Below are 21,707 nucleotides of genomic sequence, written 5' to 3'. Positions count from 1 at the left end.
TGCCTTGCTCATCGTCATCCAGCTAGTAAGGCGAAAATTTGAACTCAGGTCTTTGAGATTCCAAGTCCAAATGTCCAACTACTACGCCACCTTGCAGCCTCACAAACTGTTTTTAGGAACAAAAGATGCAGAAGATACATAAGCCTGTTCTGTTTCCTACCACTCCAGATCCCAGTTGTCCAGTCCTGATCCTGACATGGGATGACAGCACAGGGCCAGGACTGGTCTCACACACAAGATCCAATTGGCCTGGGGCAACTGAGAGTGTAGTGTTTTATACTTATATTTAAACAACAAAAAGTTGACCTGCTTCCAAGAGGGACCAGTTCGAAGCAGAAGTAGAAAATTCCTGAGTTTGCATAGATGTAACCAATTACATGCAAGTTAAGGGTCAGGCATACTGGGATTGGCACAGATATCTTTAGTGCTATTTGGTACCACTGTATGGAATCCTACCAGTCAAATGACTGCTGTTACTGACTTGGGTCTCTTTCCATACCTCAGTGGGAAGTGGGGGAAAGGTCAAACCTGACCCCCACAGTCCCTTCATCTCTAGCTCTGTCAACTTCTTTCCAGCTTTATATCCCTGTCCTCTTTACAAGGGAAATTGATGCTTCAAATTGGGTCTGTTAAAAACCACTTTCCATACCTTGGATTGATGTAGTTCCTCACCAATAGGGCTCCCATGCTCCCTACAGGAAATGTTTTGAATACAAAGTGGTCCTTTTGAAAAGCATAGTAATTGATAGACTGTCACCAAATCAATTTGTATTTAAATAGTCTCCCATGAAAATTTGTCTCCCATGAAAATTTCACCTTGCCAATGTTGTTGCCTCATTAATAAAGCCCTCTGATTGCTAAGAAACCACTATTCACTGGTTGGTGGACCAATAGAAATCCTCTTAAAAACCATAAAGAACCAAGATCATTTGTTAGAAGTCCTTTAAAGAGGCACTAGATTTGTAGAAGTTTAATAGGCCTCAGGCATCTTGAAATTCATGTACACAAGTTATTTATGGGTGGTCCAAATAGCTTTAAACATTCCAAGTAGAGTTCAAATTGAATTATAGGAGTTTCAGGACATGCTACTTGGCACGTAGTAAGCCCTTAACAAATGTTATTTCATGCATTTTTCATTCATCCATGATATTAGTTCTTTTTCTTCTTTGGAATTCTTCTCTGAAAATTCATTGTCCATATTATTGTTATTTGACCACAAAATCACAGAACAACCAAATCAGAAGGGACCTCATAGACCACCTAGTCCAGTAGGTGCCTGAACAAGAATCCCCATTATGATGACCCCAACAAATGGTCATCTGGACTTCACTTGAAGATTTTTAGTGACAGGGAGCTAGCTCATTTACCCCTTTCATAAGGCTCCTTCCACTTTAGACCATCTCCGATTACTAGTAAAATTTTCCATTTATTCTAATCTGAAGCCAAGAAGGACACATCTAACTCTTCCCTATGACAAACGTAATTTGAAGGCTGTGATTATGCCCACCTTCAGCATTCTCTTCTTCATTTTAAATGTCCACAGCTTCTTCATGTAATTCTCATAAAGCTATCCAAATCTGAATGTTTGGGAGGAAATTTGATGTTACACAACTAAACAGGAAATGGGCACCTCTTCTTGCAGATGAAAAATACAAAATTAGGGGAAATTGGCTTAAATTATTTCAGAAAAATAAAAATAGCCCTAAGTAAGAACTTCCAGGAGTTTACTGAAAGAGTTATAATTTCTTCCTTAGAGGTCAGATGATTAACTAGGATTAAACAGGACAACCTCAATAATTCTAGGAAATTTTAAGAAAGAATAGCCCTAAGTTCATGTAAAGTCTGAATTACTGAATATTTTTTAACTAAGATTTTGTTATGTCAGGTGCTTAAAGTAACTTGATTGAGGCTAACATGTTGACTAATGGAATCCTCACCTTAATGAATAGAATGATTGCATAATTAGTATGCCAGATCACTAGTCAAAGCAGTATCGGCAATAATACTATAATGCAAAGAGAGTGACATCTGAGCAATTAGGATTCTACTCATTTCCCTTAAACACAGCATTGACTGGTCTGAAATTTTTCTTGGTTTAGAAATTTCCTTTTTCATAGGAATTCTAGAATTTTAGAATTGGAAGTAATGGTAAAAAAAAAACAAAAAACAAAGACCATTGAATCTGACTTCCTCGTTTTATAGATGAGGAGACTTGAGTCCAGAAGATTTAAAGGACTCATCCAAGATTAATTGTTGGCAGAACTCAAGTGTAGTACTTTTTCTTCCAGACTACTATTGCAAATTTTTTTCTGTTAAAAGATTATATTGGCAATATATAGATTACATTGGGCATTTGGGTGCAAGACCCTAAGTTCAAATCTGGCCTCCAGATACTTGCTAATAGTGTGATGCTGGGCAAGTCATTTAATCTCTTTGGACCTCAGTTTTCTTTACTGTAAAAGGGGAATAATAATAACACTTACCTCCCAAGGTTATTGTGAGAATAAAATGACAGTATTTAGTAAAGCTCTTTGCAAAACTTGAAGTGCTGTATAAAAAGTGGGTTATTTTTATTCCTACTGCTACTGATACTGTTAGTATTGTTGTTACTGAAAGCAGGTAGTATAATAAAATTTTCAAGCAGCCTAGAACATTTTGGGAGTACTAACTTATACAAAGGGCAGCCACTTGGTACAACAGAGAGAGGGCCACACCTGGAGTCAGGAAGACTCATCTTTCTGAGTTCAAATCTGACTTCAGAAGCTTACTGGCTGGGTGACTCTGGGCAAGACACTTAACCTTGTTTGCCTCAGTTTCCTCATCTATAAAATGAGTATCTTTTATACTCCAGTATCTTTGCCAGAAAATCCTAAATGAGGTCACAGAGCTTTGGACATGACTGAAACAACTGAACAACAAGAACAATTTACACAAAACAATTTTCTGTAAGGAATTACTAACCACTTATTCAATCCATGGCTACTCACCCTGATGAGAAAAGTCCTTAGCAACCAAATATCAACAGTGATTATCTTGAGCATACCATTTTCATTTCTAGCCAAACAATCAGAACATTAACGATTTCATTTTCCTAAAAATTATGACCCTATGGGACTCAGTATTTAAGTTCATCCTTGTATCAGCAATGCCATATTCACAATGCCTATAGAGATTACAAATATGCTGATATAATTATCCATCACAAAATACGTCAGGTTTGCCATATGGGGAAATAAACTAGAAAATTTATTAAGATACCAAAAGACTGAGTCCCAAAACCAGAAAGTGAAAGCCATCAGAGTAGTTATGATATTGGCACAGGTAGATAAAGTAGAAAGCACCCACATTTTCAAGCCTTTAAAACAGAACAGGCTACCTCAGGCAAAGGTCCTCCTCTCCCCACTCATAGCAACCACCCAGCGTCCTGGAAGAGCGCTCCCAGCAGCTCCGGCCCCTGGCAGTCCTCAGCAGGGGTCCTAACTCAAAAAAAAAAAAAGGCAACCGCCGCCAACTGCCAACCGCAGGACCATTAGCTCGGCTTTTTTTTTTCTCTTGCTCTGCTATGTCAGCACGTCCATGGGGCATGGGAGATCTTTAAATCCCATAACCCTTACAATCCTTCATCATCAAACCACTCAGGTCTCCTTAAAAGTTAAACAATTGCTAGACCAATTGCAAATTTAGTTACAAAACAGCCTCCTTATGCCAATGAACAAATTAACTTTATCAGATTTGTTGAGGTGATTTATGTACTTGAAAGTATTTTAATGTATTTTTAAAATATTCTGTAATTTCAGCTTTCATTCATTCAAGTTAGTCTTTCCCCAATTAGTATGAATTACAAGAAATGTGTTATAAATTGTATGTATGTAAATGGAATGTGATAACATCTGAAACTAAAGCTTTGGTTATAATGAACTTCCCGTGCTTTAAAGTGACAGTCACATAAACAATTACATCACTGTATTATAAAATCAAGGTTATATCATCTGGAATGAAAAATGGTAAAGAAGACATAAAACCAAATAAGAGAAGGAAAAAGATCAGGTATTTTGCTTCTACCTGGATATAAACTTAGTTCTTTCTCTGGATGCACATATTTCTCTCCATCATGAGTCTTTTGGGATTGACTTATATCACTGCATTGCTAATGTATAATGTGAAAGTATTTACAGATCCTATACTTGACTATAAGCCGCTATGGGGGAGGAGGGGAGGGAGGGGGACAAAATGTGAAACTCAAGGAATTGTGGAATTGAATCCTGTAAACTAAAAAGAAACAAACAAATTAATAAAAAAAAAAGATTAAAAAAAAGAAAAAATATTATATCATCTGTTTTATCCACCTTGTAAGCCACAGGTCTTAAAACAGAAATAGAAAAAAGGGCCAAGTATGATTAAATTGCATGGTATGGCCTCTGTAGTTATCAAAATTTGGAATGATGTGGTTTGTTTTGTTTTGTTTTCACTGAGAAGCTTATAGGATATACTTCTCCATTCATCAAATGTGATAAGTTTATTAATATTACTTCTGACAGTGTATTTATCAAGAAATATATCATTGTCTCTGACATAATATAATGAAGAAATATAGATAATATGATAGAAAAGTAGTAGGAATTAATATTTTGGTAAGGCAAAAATCCTATGATAAGTGACATGAAGATGGAATCTAGGAACTACAAGAAAATATATGTTGGGTTTGTTTTTTAAAAAAGTTTCAGTTATTAAGGCAGAACACTTAAATAAACCAGTTAAAAGATTTTCCCTAAGATAGTATAGTGAAGATGTTTTGGGGGTTGCTGTTTTATCCTCCCAGTATGTTGACTGATCTTTTTCTTTGTCCAGGCAGTGCAATTCAGGTACTGAAAGAGTGGAACATGACCGGGAAGAAGAAGGTAAAGTATTGATGTGGATCTCAAAACAGTTATAAGCCTAACCAGACTCCTTTGGTTTTCTGCTGTAGAATCTTGTTTTGTGGTGATTTTATTCATGGCCATATCTGTATTCACAAAGCTTACAAAAAAACAAGCATTTCACACTCAGCCTCCTCTGCTGTTCTGTGTGTGTACTGGCAATCCTATGTTTAGGGAGACATCTTCTATCCTCAGGTATGCTTAAATTTTTTTATTTAAAAAAAATGTAAAGAGAAGTTAGTTCCAGAAATTAAAAGGATTCCAGGCCAAATGTATCTGAAATTATCCTTGGGCATGGAGGACAAGAAATATCAACTAGCAACTCAGGTACTCCAGAAATCTCTAAAGAAACTCTCACATCCTTTCTCAAATAAAAAAACCTACACTAGGTCTGGGTTGCCTTATGAGACCTTTTCTGGTAACATATGTGTGTATGTGGGGGTGCAGCATGTGTAAGTGTATAGATTTATATGTATATGATGTATGTATACATACACTTATACATAAACACACGTTTGCATATATATTATATAATATGTGTGCATGTCTATATGTGTAGGAGTGTTATATGTTAATATATCATGCATATATGTGTGCATATGTATGTGTGTATCATACACTATATGTGTCCACATGATCTCTGTGTATCTGTATAGGCATGTTTGCATAGTATTTATGTACTCTGTCCATTATGTATATGATGTATGTATAGAACTGCAATCTGCACATACACATATGTAATGCATTGTATGATATGTTAAATATATGTACATGTGCCTATGCATATATGTTTGTATGTGGGTATATGGTATGTGTTTGTGTTTGTATGAACACATGTATATGGATATATGCACTGTGTGTATTGTGCATTTCGTGTGCACATATAAGGTGTACATTATGCATATACACAATCTATATACTCACATGCATATACATTATAGGATATGTATATATACATTGTATAACATGTATATTATACCTACTTTTAATATTATATATTACATTATATGTATGTATAATATGTGTGCATAGTTACATGCATGTGTATGTTTATGTGGATATAGTACTGTGAGTTTTAATGTATATATGCTTATGTGTGTATATATGCATACATGTACTGTGTGTACCTTATGTGTGTGCATGTATGGGTATGCTTATATGTGTGTATATGTACATATGTATGAGTGCATTTATATGTGTATAAATATTTTACACAATAATAATACTTTAATAGCTTAGAGATGTCCTGCAAGATCCCTTGGTACTATGAACTCTCTGAGCACAAAGGAAAGGATGCTTTCTCTAACCCTGTCACACTCTTATTATGACTTTCTAAAGAGGAGGGGAAATGAGGTCTCCAATATTGAATTTGCTGATGTTCACTTCTCATGCTTGTACCCTGTTTCTCTAATATGCCCACACATGCATACTCCAAGGACCCTTACCTGTTGAGTATACTCTATTATAAAAACACAATTACCCTTTAATCTTTGACCTGTTTCAAGGCTATAAGCCTGTATGCAAAGAACCTATTTCCCATTCTCTCCACATCCAGGGAAATGTGTCTTATCACAGAGTTCATAGGACCAAGTTTTAGAGGCAGAAGGGAACTTAGAATCCATCTGGTCTAATCTCATCTCATTTTACAGATAAGTAAAGTGAGGTCTGGAGAGGTTAAATGACTTTCCCAAGAAATGCATCAGAGACACTGTAAAGTTCATTGCTAAAATCTAAATACACTCGGGGTGGCCAGGTGACTCAGCGAGTAAGAGCACCAGCTCCAGTGTTGGGATGACCTGGGGATCAAATCCGGGCTCAGATACTTAGCACCACACCCAGAAATAACTGGCAGTGTAACCTTGAGCAAGTCACTTAACCCCTATTGCTTAAAAAAAAAAAATCTAAATACATTCTATCTTCAGCACTATAATCATCTACCAGTGTGGCACTATCATAAAAGGAAGTGAAATGACAGGATCATAGATTGGAACTTGAAAAGGACTTCAGAGACCATTGATTGCAAACCTTAAAGTGCTATGTAAATGCTAGCTATTATTATTAAAGAAACTAATGTTCAGGGAATCATCGACCGAGTTAAATTTTTAAAAGACATGTACAGAAGATGAAAGCAAGGACAGGTAACAAAGTGTAAATACAAAAGCCCTGCATGATCCTTTAAGAATAGTGTCAGGAGTGCTAATGTTCAGAATGAGCTGAGGCTGACAAGAAAAATTTAGGACAACAGAAAGGGATTTTGTACATCTGTATTGGGGGGGGGGGGAACGAGATGACAGGCTTGGGTTAGTCTGGTATGACCTGTTCTCGATAAAGTCATGACGGTTCTGTAGGATCATTGTTCCTTTTTATTCATATTCATTGACCATCCCTTTAATAATACTTTATGGAATTTTTCCAGGAATCCAATATAAGTTACCTAGACTGTAATTTGAACAGCAGGATAACATTTGCCCCTTCCCTGGTCCCACAGTCTTTCAGATATCACTGACAGTGACTCAGCAATCATAGTTGCCAGTGCTTTCATTACTCTAGGATGTAGGTCGTCTGGGCCTGGAGACTTGAACTTATCAAAGGCAACTAGATGCTCTCCTTACTTATCTCGGATATCAACTTTTTATTAGCTATTTTTGTGCAGTTCTTTCCAGGTCAAAGATCATTCTCCTTGAGAGAGAAAACAAAATTAGAATCAAGCAGCAAACCTTTCTTAAATGTCGGTTTTTATCCTCTCATCTACCCTAAGCTGTGAGTTGATATCACCTTTGATTTTTCTCTTTTCCCCACAAAAACCCTTTCTGTTGTCCTAAATTTTCCTTGCCAGTATCAGCTCATTCTGAACATTAGCACTCCTGACACTATTCTTAAAGGACTATCCAAGGTTTTTATATTTATACTTTGTTACCTGTCCTTGCCCACATCTTCTGTACATGCCTTTTAAAAATTTAACTCAGATTCTTTGGACATTAGTCTCTATAATAATAATAATAATAGCTAGCACTTATATAGAGCTTTAAGGTTTACAAAATGCTGTATATAGATTATCTCATTTGATCCTCACAACATTCCTGAGAGATAAATGCTATTACTATCTTTTTTTTACATTTGAGTAAACTAAGGTTGATAGAAAGTAAGTGAATTTTCCACACTCACAAAGTTAAGTATCTAATGTAGGATTTGAAGTTGGTTTTTCCAGACTGCAGGCCCACCACTCTTACCCACTACTCTCCCTGCCTACCTTTAAACAATCTTTTTGAACTTTCCCTTTTTCTCTTCCTCAGAATTGTTTCTCTTCTCTTCTCTTCTTCTCTAAGACTGACTGCCCCTATATCATTTTAATCCATGGTTGTCCTACTTATATCACTCTATGCCTGGTTTCCCTTTCCTTCTTTATCATAAATGTGTCATGGTTCTTATATAATGCCTACTCTCTGTGTTGGTGAGAATAAGATCAAGAATCAAACTTCCTCTCTTCATTGGTTTCTTTAGCTTTTAAAAGATGAAATTATAATTAAGACAGGATAAGACGTTACTAATTTTTCACTTTTGTTAGAGAACTTAAGCAAATATCCGGATAATCAAAGTTCTCCATCACTCCTATATCATAGCTTCATATCATGCTTGTTATATGTTTTCCAACATTTCTGTCTCCAAGTGGTCTCTCTTTACACTTCTTTGGTGATTTCTCTACTTCCCATAAATTCAGTCACTCCAACATCTATGTCTCCTGCCCTCTACTGTACTCCTGTCCAACATTTCCAACTACCTAGTAAATTTCAGTCCATCTAATATCATACCTACCATCACCTCTAACTGAACATGTTCAAAAGTTAAATTCATCATCTTCCCCTCTAAATCCATCTCTTCTCCTTCAAAGTTCTCCATTTCTGTTGAGGACAGCAAAGTCCTTCCAGTCTTCTATGTTCACAATCTTGGAATTTATTCGATTCTTTCATTTCCCTTGTCCCAATAATCAATCAGTCACTCATTCTTATCAGTTTGACTTCCACAGCAGCCTTTCTCCACTTCTCCACACACATCACACACTCGAGGTCAGATCCCATAGATCTTCCTTTGCCTTACCATAATTGCCTTCAGCCTCTCTCATTTCCTATTTGTGCTTTGAACTATTGAGATGATCCTCTTAATGCACAGGTATGACTTTGTCATTGACCAGATCAATAACTATCAATGATTCCTCATTGTCTGTAGGATAAAATTCAAACTCAGACATGCATTGAAAGCTCTCTGTAATGTTTCCAGTGTAACTTTTCCAGCCCTATTTTACTCTGTGATGGACCATTTCCCCATGCCCAGAATAAGTGCATTCTCTCCTCACCTCTGACTTTTGTATACCTCATTTTTTTGAAGTACCACTGCTGGCTGTTCTGCCTAGCCTTCCTTGATTTCCCCTCGTTCCCTCCCCAAATGTTTTACAGCACTTTGCTTGATCTTTCCTTTGCTCCCCATCACGCCTTACCTTAGATAACACTTAGCTATCATGTACATTATACTGCTCCTCCACAACCACCCTTTCCCTAGTAGAATACAAGCTCCTCGAGGGTAGGAACCATTGAATTTTTTTTTCTTTTAATCTTCAGTGACTGGTCTGGCACCTTGCATGCAGTAGGTACTTACTGCATGTTTTTTTTAAATTGAATTGCATGTGTTGCGTTTGGAAGTGTGATATTTTGTTCATTCTGGGAATTTCAGGAGCATTGTTTATATTAAATTGAATCATATGCTACAAATCTCTTCACTGATTTCTCAGATATTTGCAGATGCATTACCTGCCATTCGACTTTTGGTATGGGGTGGGGACTATTTGCCCTAACTTTTTTTGTAGTAAAATTGTATGCAGCCTATTACTCAAGAATTTTGGTAGGCAGTGAATTATCTGTGGCAGGTAATTGTTAAATAATGTAGCTTTACCTCCCCCAGGTTCTGTTAGAATAGCTGGAAAATGAATGTGAAAACACATTTCATTCATATATCTAATTGTTCTCTTTTATTTCAAGGGTTCACATGGAATAATTTTTCTTTCCTTGTTATTGCTTCTTCCAGAACAATAAAAGAAAACGAAGCAAATCTAAGCAGCACCAAGGCAATAAAGATGCTAAGGATAAGGTGGACAAGACAGAAACAGCCTCCCCGGTGCCACCAGGAACGTATAACTGCCACGTGAATGGCTGTGACAAGGATAACTCTTCCGCTGAGTCTGCCCATGAAAAAACAGAAAGGCTCCCTCGTGAGAAGAAATCCTTAGCCACTGAGGAACCTCTCCAGGTACCAGCAGAAGTTACAGGTCAGTGAACGCACATTAGATAAAAATGGGCATTCTTTTACAGGGACCCAGAAGAAGCAAAAGCAAGGAGGCTGTGTTTTGGTGTTGTTTTTAGTATAGCTATTACAAATGAAAAGATTTGCCTTCTGTCTGATAGTGATTCAGCTGAAGACAGAATAACCACAATATCAGGAAAACCTTTCTCTTGACATACTAGAGAAAGAATGGATACCCAACCTGTCACAGAAATCCTAAAGGAAGTTAGATAAGTGCTAGTGGCCATTTATAGAGAAGTAGAACATGCCAGCTGTTGACTTAAACAGCAGCCAGTATTGTACTGTAGCTGTGCTGAAGTGATCAGGATGCCTTGGGGTAAGCTGCCATCTTAACTCCTTGCTCAACTCAGAAAAAAAATCATGGAGGATTTTAGAGAAGGATTTCTGAGTTCATCATGGAAATTGATAAGGAAATAGGATTGTTGCTCTATAGAAATTATCTTTATGGTAGATTTTGCTAAAACATACCAGTTCTATAAAATGAACTATTATATATTTAAAAGGAAATATTCCTTTGAATATGATAGGACATATTAGACATTTTACATCTCTGAAAAGGTGGTGTAGTCTTGTTTGGCTTTTTTTTTTTTACTTCTGGATATAGTTTGTTTTCTGGTGAAGCATAATCTTTATCATAGACATAATCGCTCAGATTAACAAATTTCTAAATGTATAAATAATGTAGTCATCATTTCAACAAATAACTGCTTCTAACTTGCTGTGTGACTTTGGTAAGTCATCTGTAAACTATGGGGTTAAACTTGGATGGCAGGATCATAGATTTATAACCAGAAAGGACCTAGATGCCAATATACATATGAGAAAACTAAGGCTGAGAGTGGTCAAGTGACTTGTTCAAGGTCATATAGGGAAGCACTTGGAAAGGATAGGATTCAATCCCAGGTTTGGGATTGGCTCCAGTGCTCTTTCAACTACATCAGTGATCTCTTGGCAGAGGGGAAGAAATGCTGGACGTATCAAGAGCCTGGGTTTGAATCCCACCTTAGAGACTTATTAGCTCATTAGATTACTTCATAACCACCAGCAAATCACTTACACTGTGAGAAACTCATTGTCCTCATCTATAGAATGGGGATAATAATACCTCAGTTACTTAATGTACAAAGATGTTTCTGAGGAAAATGCTTTACCAACTTTAAAATGACATATAAATGTGAGTTGTTATTACCATTATTTCATTCTCATTTGTTTAAGCAGTTCATAGAAATGACCCTGGGACAAGACTCCATTCCTCTAGTAGGCCTTTGAGGTGACTCAGGACAGAGCACAGGGCTGGGAGTCAGGAAGACTTGAATTCAAATCCATCCTCAGATATTTATTAGCTGTGTGACCCTGGGCATATCACAACCTCTGTATGCCTCAATTTTCTCTACTGTAAAATGGAGATAAAAATAGCACTTACCTCCTACAGTTGTTGGAAGGATCACAGTGCTTAATAAATGCTTCTTTCCTTTCTTCCTCTATTACTCTTTTGTACTTGATATTATATGGACTTATAACAGGTAGACAAACTAACTGCTTTTTGTGGTTGACTTGAAGTCTTAGGAAATAAGCTTACCTTCTATAAGATCAACAAAAGCTTCCTCTGTGTAATCCAGTAGCAGACAGAGCAACAGGGGTGCTATCACTATGTTTTGTATGCTTTTCATTCTGTGTAGCTGTATTCTACCTGGACTGTGAGTATTTGGCGTGGAAGCATCTATTTAAAGTGTTGTCTTCAGATTTTTCAGGATAAGTGTTAGTCTGGGCAAGTGTAGGCAACATGATATTTTGTCATTTATGTGTACAATTTGTTATTAGCATCAACATTTTTATCATTTTCATCCCTTTTGATGTTTAGCTAGACATCATTGTTAAGGTCCCTTCCAGTTCAGAAATTATATCATTTTGTTGTCATTCAAAAAATGAGGAATTCCGTTGAAAGTCATGAGTGACAGATGTTTTGAAGGCAGTCTATCATGTGGAAAAGCATTGGATGGGTGATGTAGGAAAGATGACAGAAAACAGAACTGCCCAACTAATAGATGAGATCCCATGGGGCATTAAATGGCCAATTAGAAGATTTCAAACTCAATGGAACAAGCTAAGGATAGGCCTATTGTGACAAAAATGGAAACACTGAGCCTAGGATCATTGATTCCAGTGTTCAGAGGATCTATGTTGATATTACAGTGACAAATTTGGACATAGACTATAGTAAAAAGAACACTTCCAAGCCAATAAATGCCTTGTCCTCTCAACTTCCTTATTCACAAATTTTTGAGCGAGTCATTTCTCTTCTCTGGATCTCATTTTCTTCATTAAGCAAAATTAATAAGTTGACTAGATAATCATTAAGGACCTTTGGAACTCTGACCTTCATTGGGTTTGATTTTACTATGTACAAGGTGTTACTGCAGCAGATACAAAGACATATAGGAGAGCATCGGGATTCAATTGTAGACAGTACACACACACACACACACACACACACACACACACACACACACACACACCAAGCACCGAAAAAAGAATTAAAAGTACAAAAAAAAAGTTTCTAGAAAGGAGAGATCACATCAAACTGGGATAATCAGGAGACCCTCAGGAAGAAGGGAGGATTGTGGTTGGGTCTTGAAAAACAGGAGGGATTTTAAAGGTAGGGGAGTGAGAGAGGTCATTTGAAATAACAAAAGCAACAACAGAGAAGCAGAAAATCCTGAAATGTATCTCACAGTTAATGAATTAACATTAAATAGCTAAAACTTATCAATCTTGCCCCATAGAATTTCTGAAATTGGGCTTATAACACTAATTTTCTTACATAAAAAATGTAATTCAGAATCAACAACTATACAGATAACCTTTATCATAAAATGATATCCTTTTGAAAGAAATCACTACCTGTCCGGTATCAATCTGGAATTTGTTTTTTTTTTCTTTAGTGTTTTTTTATGCTATAAGTTTCACACTGATTTGATTTATTAAGCTGGAGAAGAAGGAAATTAAATAATTAAGGAGTGGCAGAATCCCAACTTGCCTTGATATTATTTTCATTTGAATCACTTTCAAAATCTAATTGCTCAAGTTATCATTTTGACATTAATCACAAACCAAAGGCCCATCAAGTATAAAACATTAGAGGAAATGCAATCCAGGTGTACCTGGCTGTTCTCTGTGGGAGTCCTTTTGGCACAGTGCAGAGAAGGCTGGTCTTTGAGTGAGGAAGGTGAGGAAAACCTGGCTTGAGTCCTGACTCCAACCCATCCTATTTGACCCTGGGCCAGTCATTTACCCCCTCAGTCTTCCAGGAAACACTCTAAAGCCATAAGTTACAAAAGTATTATTGGATGATCAAGAAAGCAAGTGGGCATTAATTATCATTGTCTATATGCTAGGTATTTTGCCAGGTGCTAGGAATACAAAAGGGAAAAGCACTCGAGCAGCTTACATTCCTGGAGGGAAAACAAGACAAGCACACATGTAAATGAAACATGACATAAATCTCCACGAATGACTGGTAGAAAAGGGTATGGGAAACATATGCAGAGCAAATGCAAGGTGATTTGGGGGGAGACGAGTCCAGGGTGGATGTCATGGAGCCCTTTGGCAGCCTGGTGAAACCTGTGGACCCCTTCTCAGAAGAATGTTTTTAAATGTATAAAATAAAATATATTGGATTCAAAGGAAGGGAGGGATATTCAAAGGCTAGCTGTTGAAAAACAGCTATCAAAATATTCGAAAGACAAATTTGTGATATAGTAAAATATCTAGTGGTAGATCTGTTAGCTAGAGTGAATTTGAATAACGAGCATAAAGTATATTTTAAAATATCTGTAACAATTCTAACGTGATATGAAAAATAACTGTGATTTCTATTAGTGACAATCACACATACTGCTAGTAATATTGTAGTTTGTTACCAACATTCACAATTAAAGGAAAAGATAAATTTTAGTCAGAGGTTAATGAAAATAAAGATTTAATTTTTTTCAAATTCCAATTCTCTGATGCCCTTAAACCTAATCAGGAATTCTTAGGCAACTAATACAGTGCCTGGCACATTTTCATTGTTGTTCAGTCGTTCAGTCGTATCCAACCCTTCATGACTCTATGGACCATAGCATGGCAGGCCCTTCTGGCCTCCAATATCTCTCAAAGTTGGTCCAAGTTCATGTTCTTTGTTTCCATGACATTATCTGTCCATCTCATCTTCTGCCATTTCCTTTTACTTTTGCCTTCAGTCTTTCCCAGTGTCAGGGTCCTTTCCAGTGAGTCCCATCTTTTCATTATGTGACCAAAGTTTTTAAGCTTCAGCTTGGACCTTCCAGTAATTGGTCTGAATAAATGCAGATTGACTGACTGTGGATCCAGGTTCAAAAGCCCTGCACTAGATCAGTGGAAGATGCTTCCACATTGTGAGTTTCCTTCCACTGATGAAATTATTCAGATGATTCCTCCCAAAAAAGTGATGTGTAAATCAGATATGTTCCAGAAATTCAAATATCTTCCAGAAATGTACTAGGGGAATCTCAATTTAAAGAAACCCTTCTGTAATCCCCCACATATTGATTAATCACCTTCCTACTAAAGGCAGATCACTCTATAAATCAGCATTTCTGTGGTTTATCTGTTTTGGTAGGTAATGTATTCTTGGACTTATTTTTTCTTTCAACAGGATCTTTCACTTTTGTTACCTCTTTTTGCCACTGGTTCATTCAGGATATCTAGCATTTATTGAAGCCTTCACAACAAGATATGAACATGTAATGAGAGAAGCTACGTGGGTTTCTGTAGTGGAGAAAAAAAATACCTATTTCATTTACTTTAGTATTAGTGCTATGCTTATTGTAACTCTAAATAGAAAGATTTGATCCTAGCTAATGAAAGGTGAAAAGGTGCTATCCTTTCTCCACCCCCTCAAGAAAGTAGGTTGACAAGGGAGCTAATAAAATTTTCAATAGGTTTCATAATGAAAATGAGTCAGCAGGAATCCTGGAAAAACAACGAGCAAGAAAGTTTTCCACTCATGCTAAGTCATTGCTATTAGGGAGTCATTGACTGGTAGAGCTGGGTGAGACCCACAGTCTAGTCCAGGAGTGGGGAACCTAGGATCTTGAGGACACTTATGGCCCTCTAGGTTCTCAGGTGCGGCCCTTTGAATGAATGCAAACTTCATGGCACAAATTCCCTTAATAAAAGAATTTGTTGTGTAAAAACTTGGACACAATCAAAAGGCCACACCCACGGACCTAGAAGGCCACACATGGCCTCCGGGGCACAGGTTCCCCACCCCTGTCTAATGTTCTCTCATTGTATGGGTTAGGAAAATGAGGCCCAGAGCGATTAAGTGACTTGTCTAAAGTTACATAGCTAGTAAGTGGCAGAGCCAGGATTAGACCAAGGTCACCAGACTCCTACGTCAATGTGCTCTCTGCAGAGTTTGATTCAGTTTTGTTTTGTTTTGTAGGTGATTGCTAAAAACCAGTTACAGGAAAAAACGGGGGCACCCTAGTTCCTGAAAATATGAAAAACAAACTATATGACTAATAATAACTAGCAATCACCAATAATAACTAAGGAAATAAAACTTAATAGCCTTATGAAGTTCCATGCAGATGGGGGGATTTTCAACATGACTAAAAGGCAATCTTCAGTCTGTTCACAGATGTTCATTTATCAAACTTGCTAGTAATGAAACAGGCTCAAGGAAACTTGCTCTGGATAGCCCATTTGGGCAACAGACTGTGAATCATGTGTTTTATCTTTTTATAACACTTTGACATTCAGAATCTCCCTTTTTTCTAAAGCTTTAACCAGTTAAGCTAGCTTTAAGAGATGTGCAGGTGGTTCAGGGGTGTTAGTGTTACTTGCTAAATGAAAAATACCTATAAAAAAGCAGAGAACAGAATTAAAAGATTTGGTTTTGGGTTTTTTTTTTTAATCCTCCATCATTTAAGGTAAAAAATTTCCTATATGGTCATTCAGCATTACAATGAAAACACATCCCTCCACAAAGCTGCCAAATTGACATTCCTAAAATACAGGTTTATGGCACTGACTCAAAAAAATCTTCAGTGGCTTCCTATTAGCTCTCAGATAAAATAGAAAATCTTCAGCTGAACATTTAAATCCCTCTATAATCTGGTTCCCACCTACCTCTCCAGTCTTATTTCATTTTAATCCCCTTTCAGTCACTGGCTGTTCAGTCAAATTGGCCTAGCAGTTCTTTTCCTGAACCCAGCATCTGCCTCCTTACAAGGTCGCCATATCTAAAATGTACTCAGATCCCATGGATCCCCACAAAGCACAGCTCAGAGCCACTTCTCTTTGTCTTGAAATTACTTTGTATATGCTTTGCATATGTATAGATTTAGGTATGTATGTGTGTAAACATATATGTATGTGTATGTGTGTATGTACATATGTCTACATATATGCACACACATATTTGTTGTTCAGTTATTTCGAACTTAGTGTGTAACCCTATGCAAAGATACTGGCGTGGTTTGCCATTTCCTTTTACAGTTCATTTTATAGATGAGGGAACTAAGGCAATCAGGGTTAAGTGACTTGCCCGGGGTCACACAGCTAGTAAGTGTCTTGAGGCCAAATTTGAACACAAGATGAGTCTTTCTGACTTAAGGTCTGGTACTCTATCCACTGCACTGCCTACCTAATATATGTGTATGCACTATGTGTGTGTGTATATATGTATATATGTATGTATGTATACACACATGTATAGCACATATATGTATATATGTGTGTGTGTGGACATATATGTGTGTGTATCTCCTTGCCACCCCTGTGACAGAATATTTGAGGATAGACTTTGATTTTTGTCTTCATATTCTTAGTACCTAGCCCCGTATCCTGTACATAGTAGGTCTCCAGGTGGCAAAATAAATAAAGTGCCAGAATCCAAGGATGGGGAGCCTGCGGCCTTGAGGTCACATGTGGCCTTCTAGGTCCTTGAGTGCAGCCTTTTGACTGAGGCCAAGTTTTACAGAACAAATCCTTTTATTAAAGGGATTTGTTCTTTGAAGTTTGGATTCAGTCAAAGGACTGCACTTGAGAACCTAGAGGGCCATATGTGGCCTCGAGGCTGCAGTTCCCCACCCTTGTCAGCTAGACCTATAGTCATTAAGATCTGAGTTCAAATCCTATCTCAGACATTACTAGTTACATGATCCTTTGTGAATTATTTAACTTCTGTCTGCCTCAGTTTCCAAAACTATAAAATATAGTCAGTAATAGCCCTTACTTCCCAGGGATGTTGTGAGGGTAATATGAGAAAATATCTGTAAAGTGCTTTGCAAGTATTAAGGCACCATATAAATGCTATTATAATTAGAGACTTAATTTTTTCATATTGCATTCAATTGAATATGTCAACAGAAAGATTTGAAGTTTGAAGGTTTGCTTCAAATTTGTACTTATACTTAGTACACAAAACTATTTAGTACATAAAAGTTAATCTTCAGTATAAAAAAGGTATTTTACTCTGAGTTTTATATATATTTATAATATATACACATGTATATGTATATATACACATATGTGCAGAATATATATTAACTCAAGTTAAAGCTTTTATACACGTTAAGCAATAACATCAAAACACATATATACATACATATATAGACACACATATATGCATATATGACAGAGAGAGAGAGAGAAAGTAATCAGATAAGGCCAATAGGAAAACACAGATTCTTCCCCTTGCTTCTCTTTTCCTGGGTCTAAATCAGACTGACTAGTATATCCCTTGCATTGTGGGACCCCAATATCTGCACCTCTGTGTTAACCTGGAAACAAGGCTTCCTCTCCAACTTTATTTTTCTCAAAGTACCCAGAGAAGTCTGGGTTTGGTGTTTTTTTTTTGGGGGGGGTAGCTGGCTTTGTCTTATTTGTCCCAATTAGTAGCTACCATAACATGCTTACTAACTGATGCATGATTCCATTTCATATTCTTTCTTTCAATTTTGATCTGTCTCTAAAGGAGCATAAAGGTTGATATTTTTCCTGTAAAGTTTACATTTCATATTTAAAGTAGCACATTGTCATCGAGCTAAATTCTCATTCTCCAACTGAAAGTGAATCAAATTTTACTAGAATTCCAGAAGTATATGGAGTCCTTGTCCTGTAAAGCATTGTACTAGTCAGTGATGAGGATGTAGAGATGAATGGCTCTGTCTCTGCCTTCAAGAAGCATATGCTCTTGAAAAAGACATTTTTTTTTTCACTTTGGAGTGACTGTGGCTTTCTCTGTCCATGATTTTCTTAAAGGTAAAGATGACTTAACTTGAATGGTCTAGCCTATTCATATGACGGTAGCTCTGTAGCTGAAAGGGACCTTAGAAATTATGTAGGCCAACCCCTCCATTTTAAAGATGAGGAAATTGGGACCTAGAGATGTTAAAAGATATGCCCAAGGTTATATAAGGAGTAAAGTGATTGATTACAAATCTCTGTAGCATTCTTTCTACCCTTTCTGATTCAAGGAGTTTTTTTCATGGTTGAGTGTAGATTATAACTTGCAGGTTTCTTCATGCCCCATGTATTCAATTTATATAGTCTTTGTTGTTGTTCAGTCATTTTTCAATCATGTTTGACTCTCTGTGACTCATTTGAGATTTTCTTGGCAAAGATACTGGAGCGGTTTACCATTTCCTTCTCCAGTTCATTTTACAGATAAGGAAACTGAGGCAAACAGGGTTAAGTGACTTGCTCAGGGTCACACAGCTAGTAAATGTCTGAGGCCAGATTTGAACTCAGGAAGAAGAGTCTTTCAGACCCCATTCTTGGCACTCTATCCACTATACCACCTTGCTGCTCTCATATATATTTTACTGGGACCCATAATGTCTAGACCATATCTATAGAAAGAATCACTATGTTATCCTTTTGGACCTGATGTATAATATTACTATCTTATATTATTATAGAGACTTATGGTTATGTCTGCTTTTTCCGACAGGTTGTTGTAAACCACCATTTTGCAAACAAGTTTTCCTAAACCTTAAACTAAATTATATGTGATATAATCATTTATAGTTTTTAGGAGTGGCAAGGAGGGAAGAACTTATTTACTGAGTTATATGGATTTGGACTGGCTGAGCCTTCATTTCCTATACATTTTTTTTTTACTTTATATGTTTAATAATCCTGAGACCAGTTGCTTGAAGATTGGTAGCTTTTTATAATACCAGGTATCACAGAGTGGTCAAAATCTCATGCATTTTTATCTTCTTCTAAGTGAATAGTGAAAGAGTGCTTTGAGTAATATGAAAATTTGGGATTTCAGAAGCAGACACATTATAACCCAGTAATTTTGCTAGTCAATGCCGTGCAAAATCCTGTTTTCTTTACCAGTGCATCATTTAGAAATGCATTTATTTATTTATTTGACATAGAGCAGCTTTATAATACTATGTTTTGCTCAGATGTGCTTTTCTGAAATTACATCTTCAAAAGTAGTCTCTGGCACCATCTTAAGTGAGCATATAAATAGCTGAAAATTAGTTTCGGGACTTCTCTGTAGTTGGCATAGTCTTGTTAAGTTAGGTTTGAATAACTTGTTTGTAGACATAAAAACTTCCTTCAGTAAAGTTCAACTACATGTAAATATACAAAGTTGAGGGGGAAGGGGAGGAAATTAGGAGCAGAAAAGAAAAAGACCTTTGGAAATTTTCAAATGTTAAGGACTTGAAAAGACATATGTTTGATAATTTTTCACACAAACCCATAGGGCACATTCATAGTTCTCCCAAGAAAGATTGTTTTCCTGAAATGTGTTTTAAAAAAAAATCATCTTCTACAGTTCTTCAGTTTGAGAAAAAAAGCAAGTAAAAAGGCATTGAATGTATTCTGTATGTTTCTCTGAAGTCACAGATTCAAGGATCAAACCTGGATGAAAGTGCATGAACATTGATTGACAAGCTTCCTATTCACTTACAAGTTCCTGTCATCATCACTCCCATGGCATTTAAAATTAAAGACCTTTAAGTCAATGGTGGTAGAATTAGTTGTGGTACTTGTAGGATATGTAGAAGAATTTTAACCAGAAACATCAAAGAACCCAAATGTCACAAGCTATTTTTGTGGGGAAAATAGAGAGATGTAGGACAAATATTAAAAAAAAAATTGATTTCAAATAAGTTGAATTCTGAACTCAAGGAGAAGTTATTAAAGAGTTTGCATTCCGTTTGGAACATGGTCTCCAGGAGATTATCCCAGGGATCTATGCTTGGCATCCATACTGTTTGGCATTTTTATCAAGGATAGGAATGAAGAGATGAATGGCATCCTTATCAAATATACCTATGACATAAAACTGGAGGGGGGAAGGATAGCTAATGCATTAGAAGAACCGATATCATATCAGGCCACCATTTCTGTTTAAGTATTTGTTAGATATTAAAGAAGATACAATCACATCTGCAGGTGAGCCATACCACACTAACCCCTTGTCCTACCCTACACTTAATTGGAATATACAGAGACAGGGTCACAGGGTGATGTTAATGCTGCCCCCCTTCTCTCAGCCCCACCTCATCTCAGTGGGAAATATGTTGTGCCTCAGCAAACCAATAACAGAAGTTACATCTTCCTTCTTTCTCCTCCTTCCCTCTGCTGATTCAACATAAGAAAGCTGCTGTCAGCAGCCTGAAGTTGGATAATATTTTTTTGCTACATCAGAAATAACAGAGAAACTTAAGAAACCACCACATTCTCCATTTACTTCTCAGGGTTTTCCTGGCTACATCTTTTTTTTGAAGAGGAAAGGAGAAGAGAAAGGTTCTAGCTAGTACCCACCCCGGCATCCCTTGCTTGGGAAGTACCCCCTAAAAGTTCCAGTGCGGGTCTATCCCCTTGTAATATGCTTCCAATAACTCATCTCCACAAGCAAGGGCCTTTCCCTTGAAGCTTACAGAGGGTACCTCTGGTGAGTGAGAGCATTGATGGCCTCTAACAGAGGCTGAAGGCAGATGACTGACCAGGAAGAACTCCTAAGATGCTATTTTTATGTAATTAGTGGAGTGAGTTATCAACACTGTCCCCAATTCTGTGGTAACTGAGTAGTTCTTTCTCTTGTTGTTCTGGGATAGAAGAATTGGGTAGTTTTTCTCCAGTGCCAAAGAGGGACATCTTTACAACTGAGAACTTCTGCTACTTAGTTCTAGGGTCGGTATAGTATGACAGAAAAGGAAATAGTACCATGACCACAGTAAGCATTAAGAGAACAGTAGTGTACATAACACGCCAGGATTATATGGCATATTACAGTTTGAGTTAGTTCAAAACAAGATATTTCTAAAGTAAGACATATATACAGTAGCACTCTCGACATTCAAACTTTCCAACTCTCAAAGTTTTTACTAACAATGAGGCAACTGTTGGTGAACCTCAGAAACCTGAAAAAACAAACTGCCA

The 21,707-nt window shown here is 36.9% G+C and overlaps 1 protein-coding gene across 5 annotated transcripts in view; it reads left to right on the top strand.

The window, feature by feature from the left end:
- SPATS2L (spermatogenesis associated serine rich 2 like) overlaps window positions 1–21,707 on the top strand; it is a 254,703-nt gene that overhangs the window by 172,056 nt on the left and 60,940 nt on the right. For all 5 annotated transcript variants that reach the window (XM_069070110.1, XM_069070111.1, XM_069070114.1 and 2 more), the window contains 2 exons: window positions 4,849–4,898; window positions 9,993–10,233. In XM_069070110.1, coding sequence (XP_068926211.1) covers window positions 4,849–4,898; window positions 9,993–10,233 — 291 coding nt within the window. The remainder of the gene's footprint in view (window positions 1–4,848; window positions 4,899–9,992; window positions 10,234–21,707) is intronic.

This window comes from Petaurus breviceps, unplaced genomic scaffold (assembly GCF_028583685.1).
Source record: "Petaurus breviceps papuanus isolate PSGF00001 unplaced genomic scaffold, PetGlider_PUasm1.0 90804, whole genome shotgun sequence".
Classification (NCBI taxonomy): Eukaryota; Metazoa; Chordata; class Mammalia; order Diprotodontia; family Petauridae; genus Petaurus; species Petaurus breviceps.
Note: the sequence above shows the minus strand (reverse complement) of the source record. Positions and strands in the feature narration are given on the sequence as shown.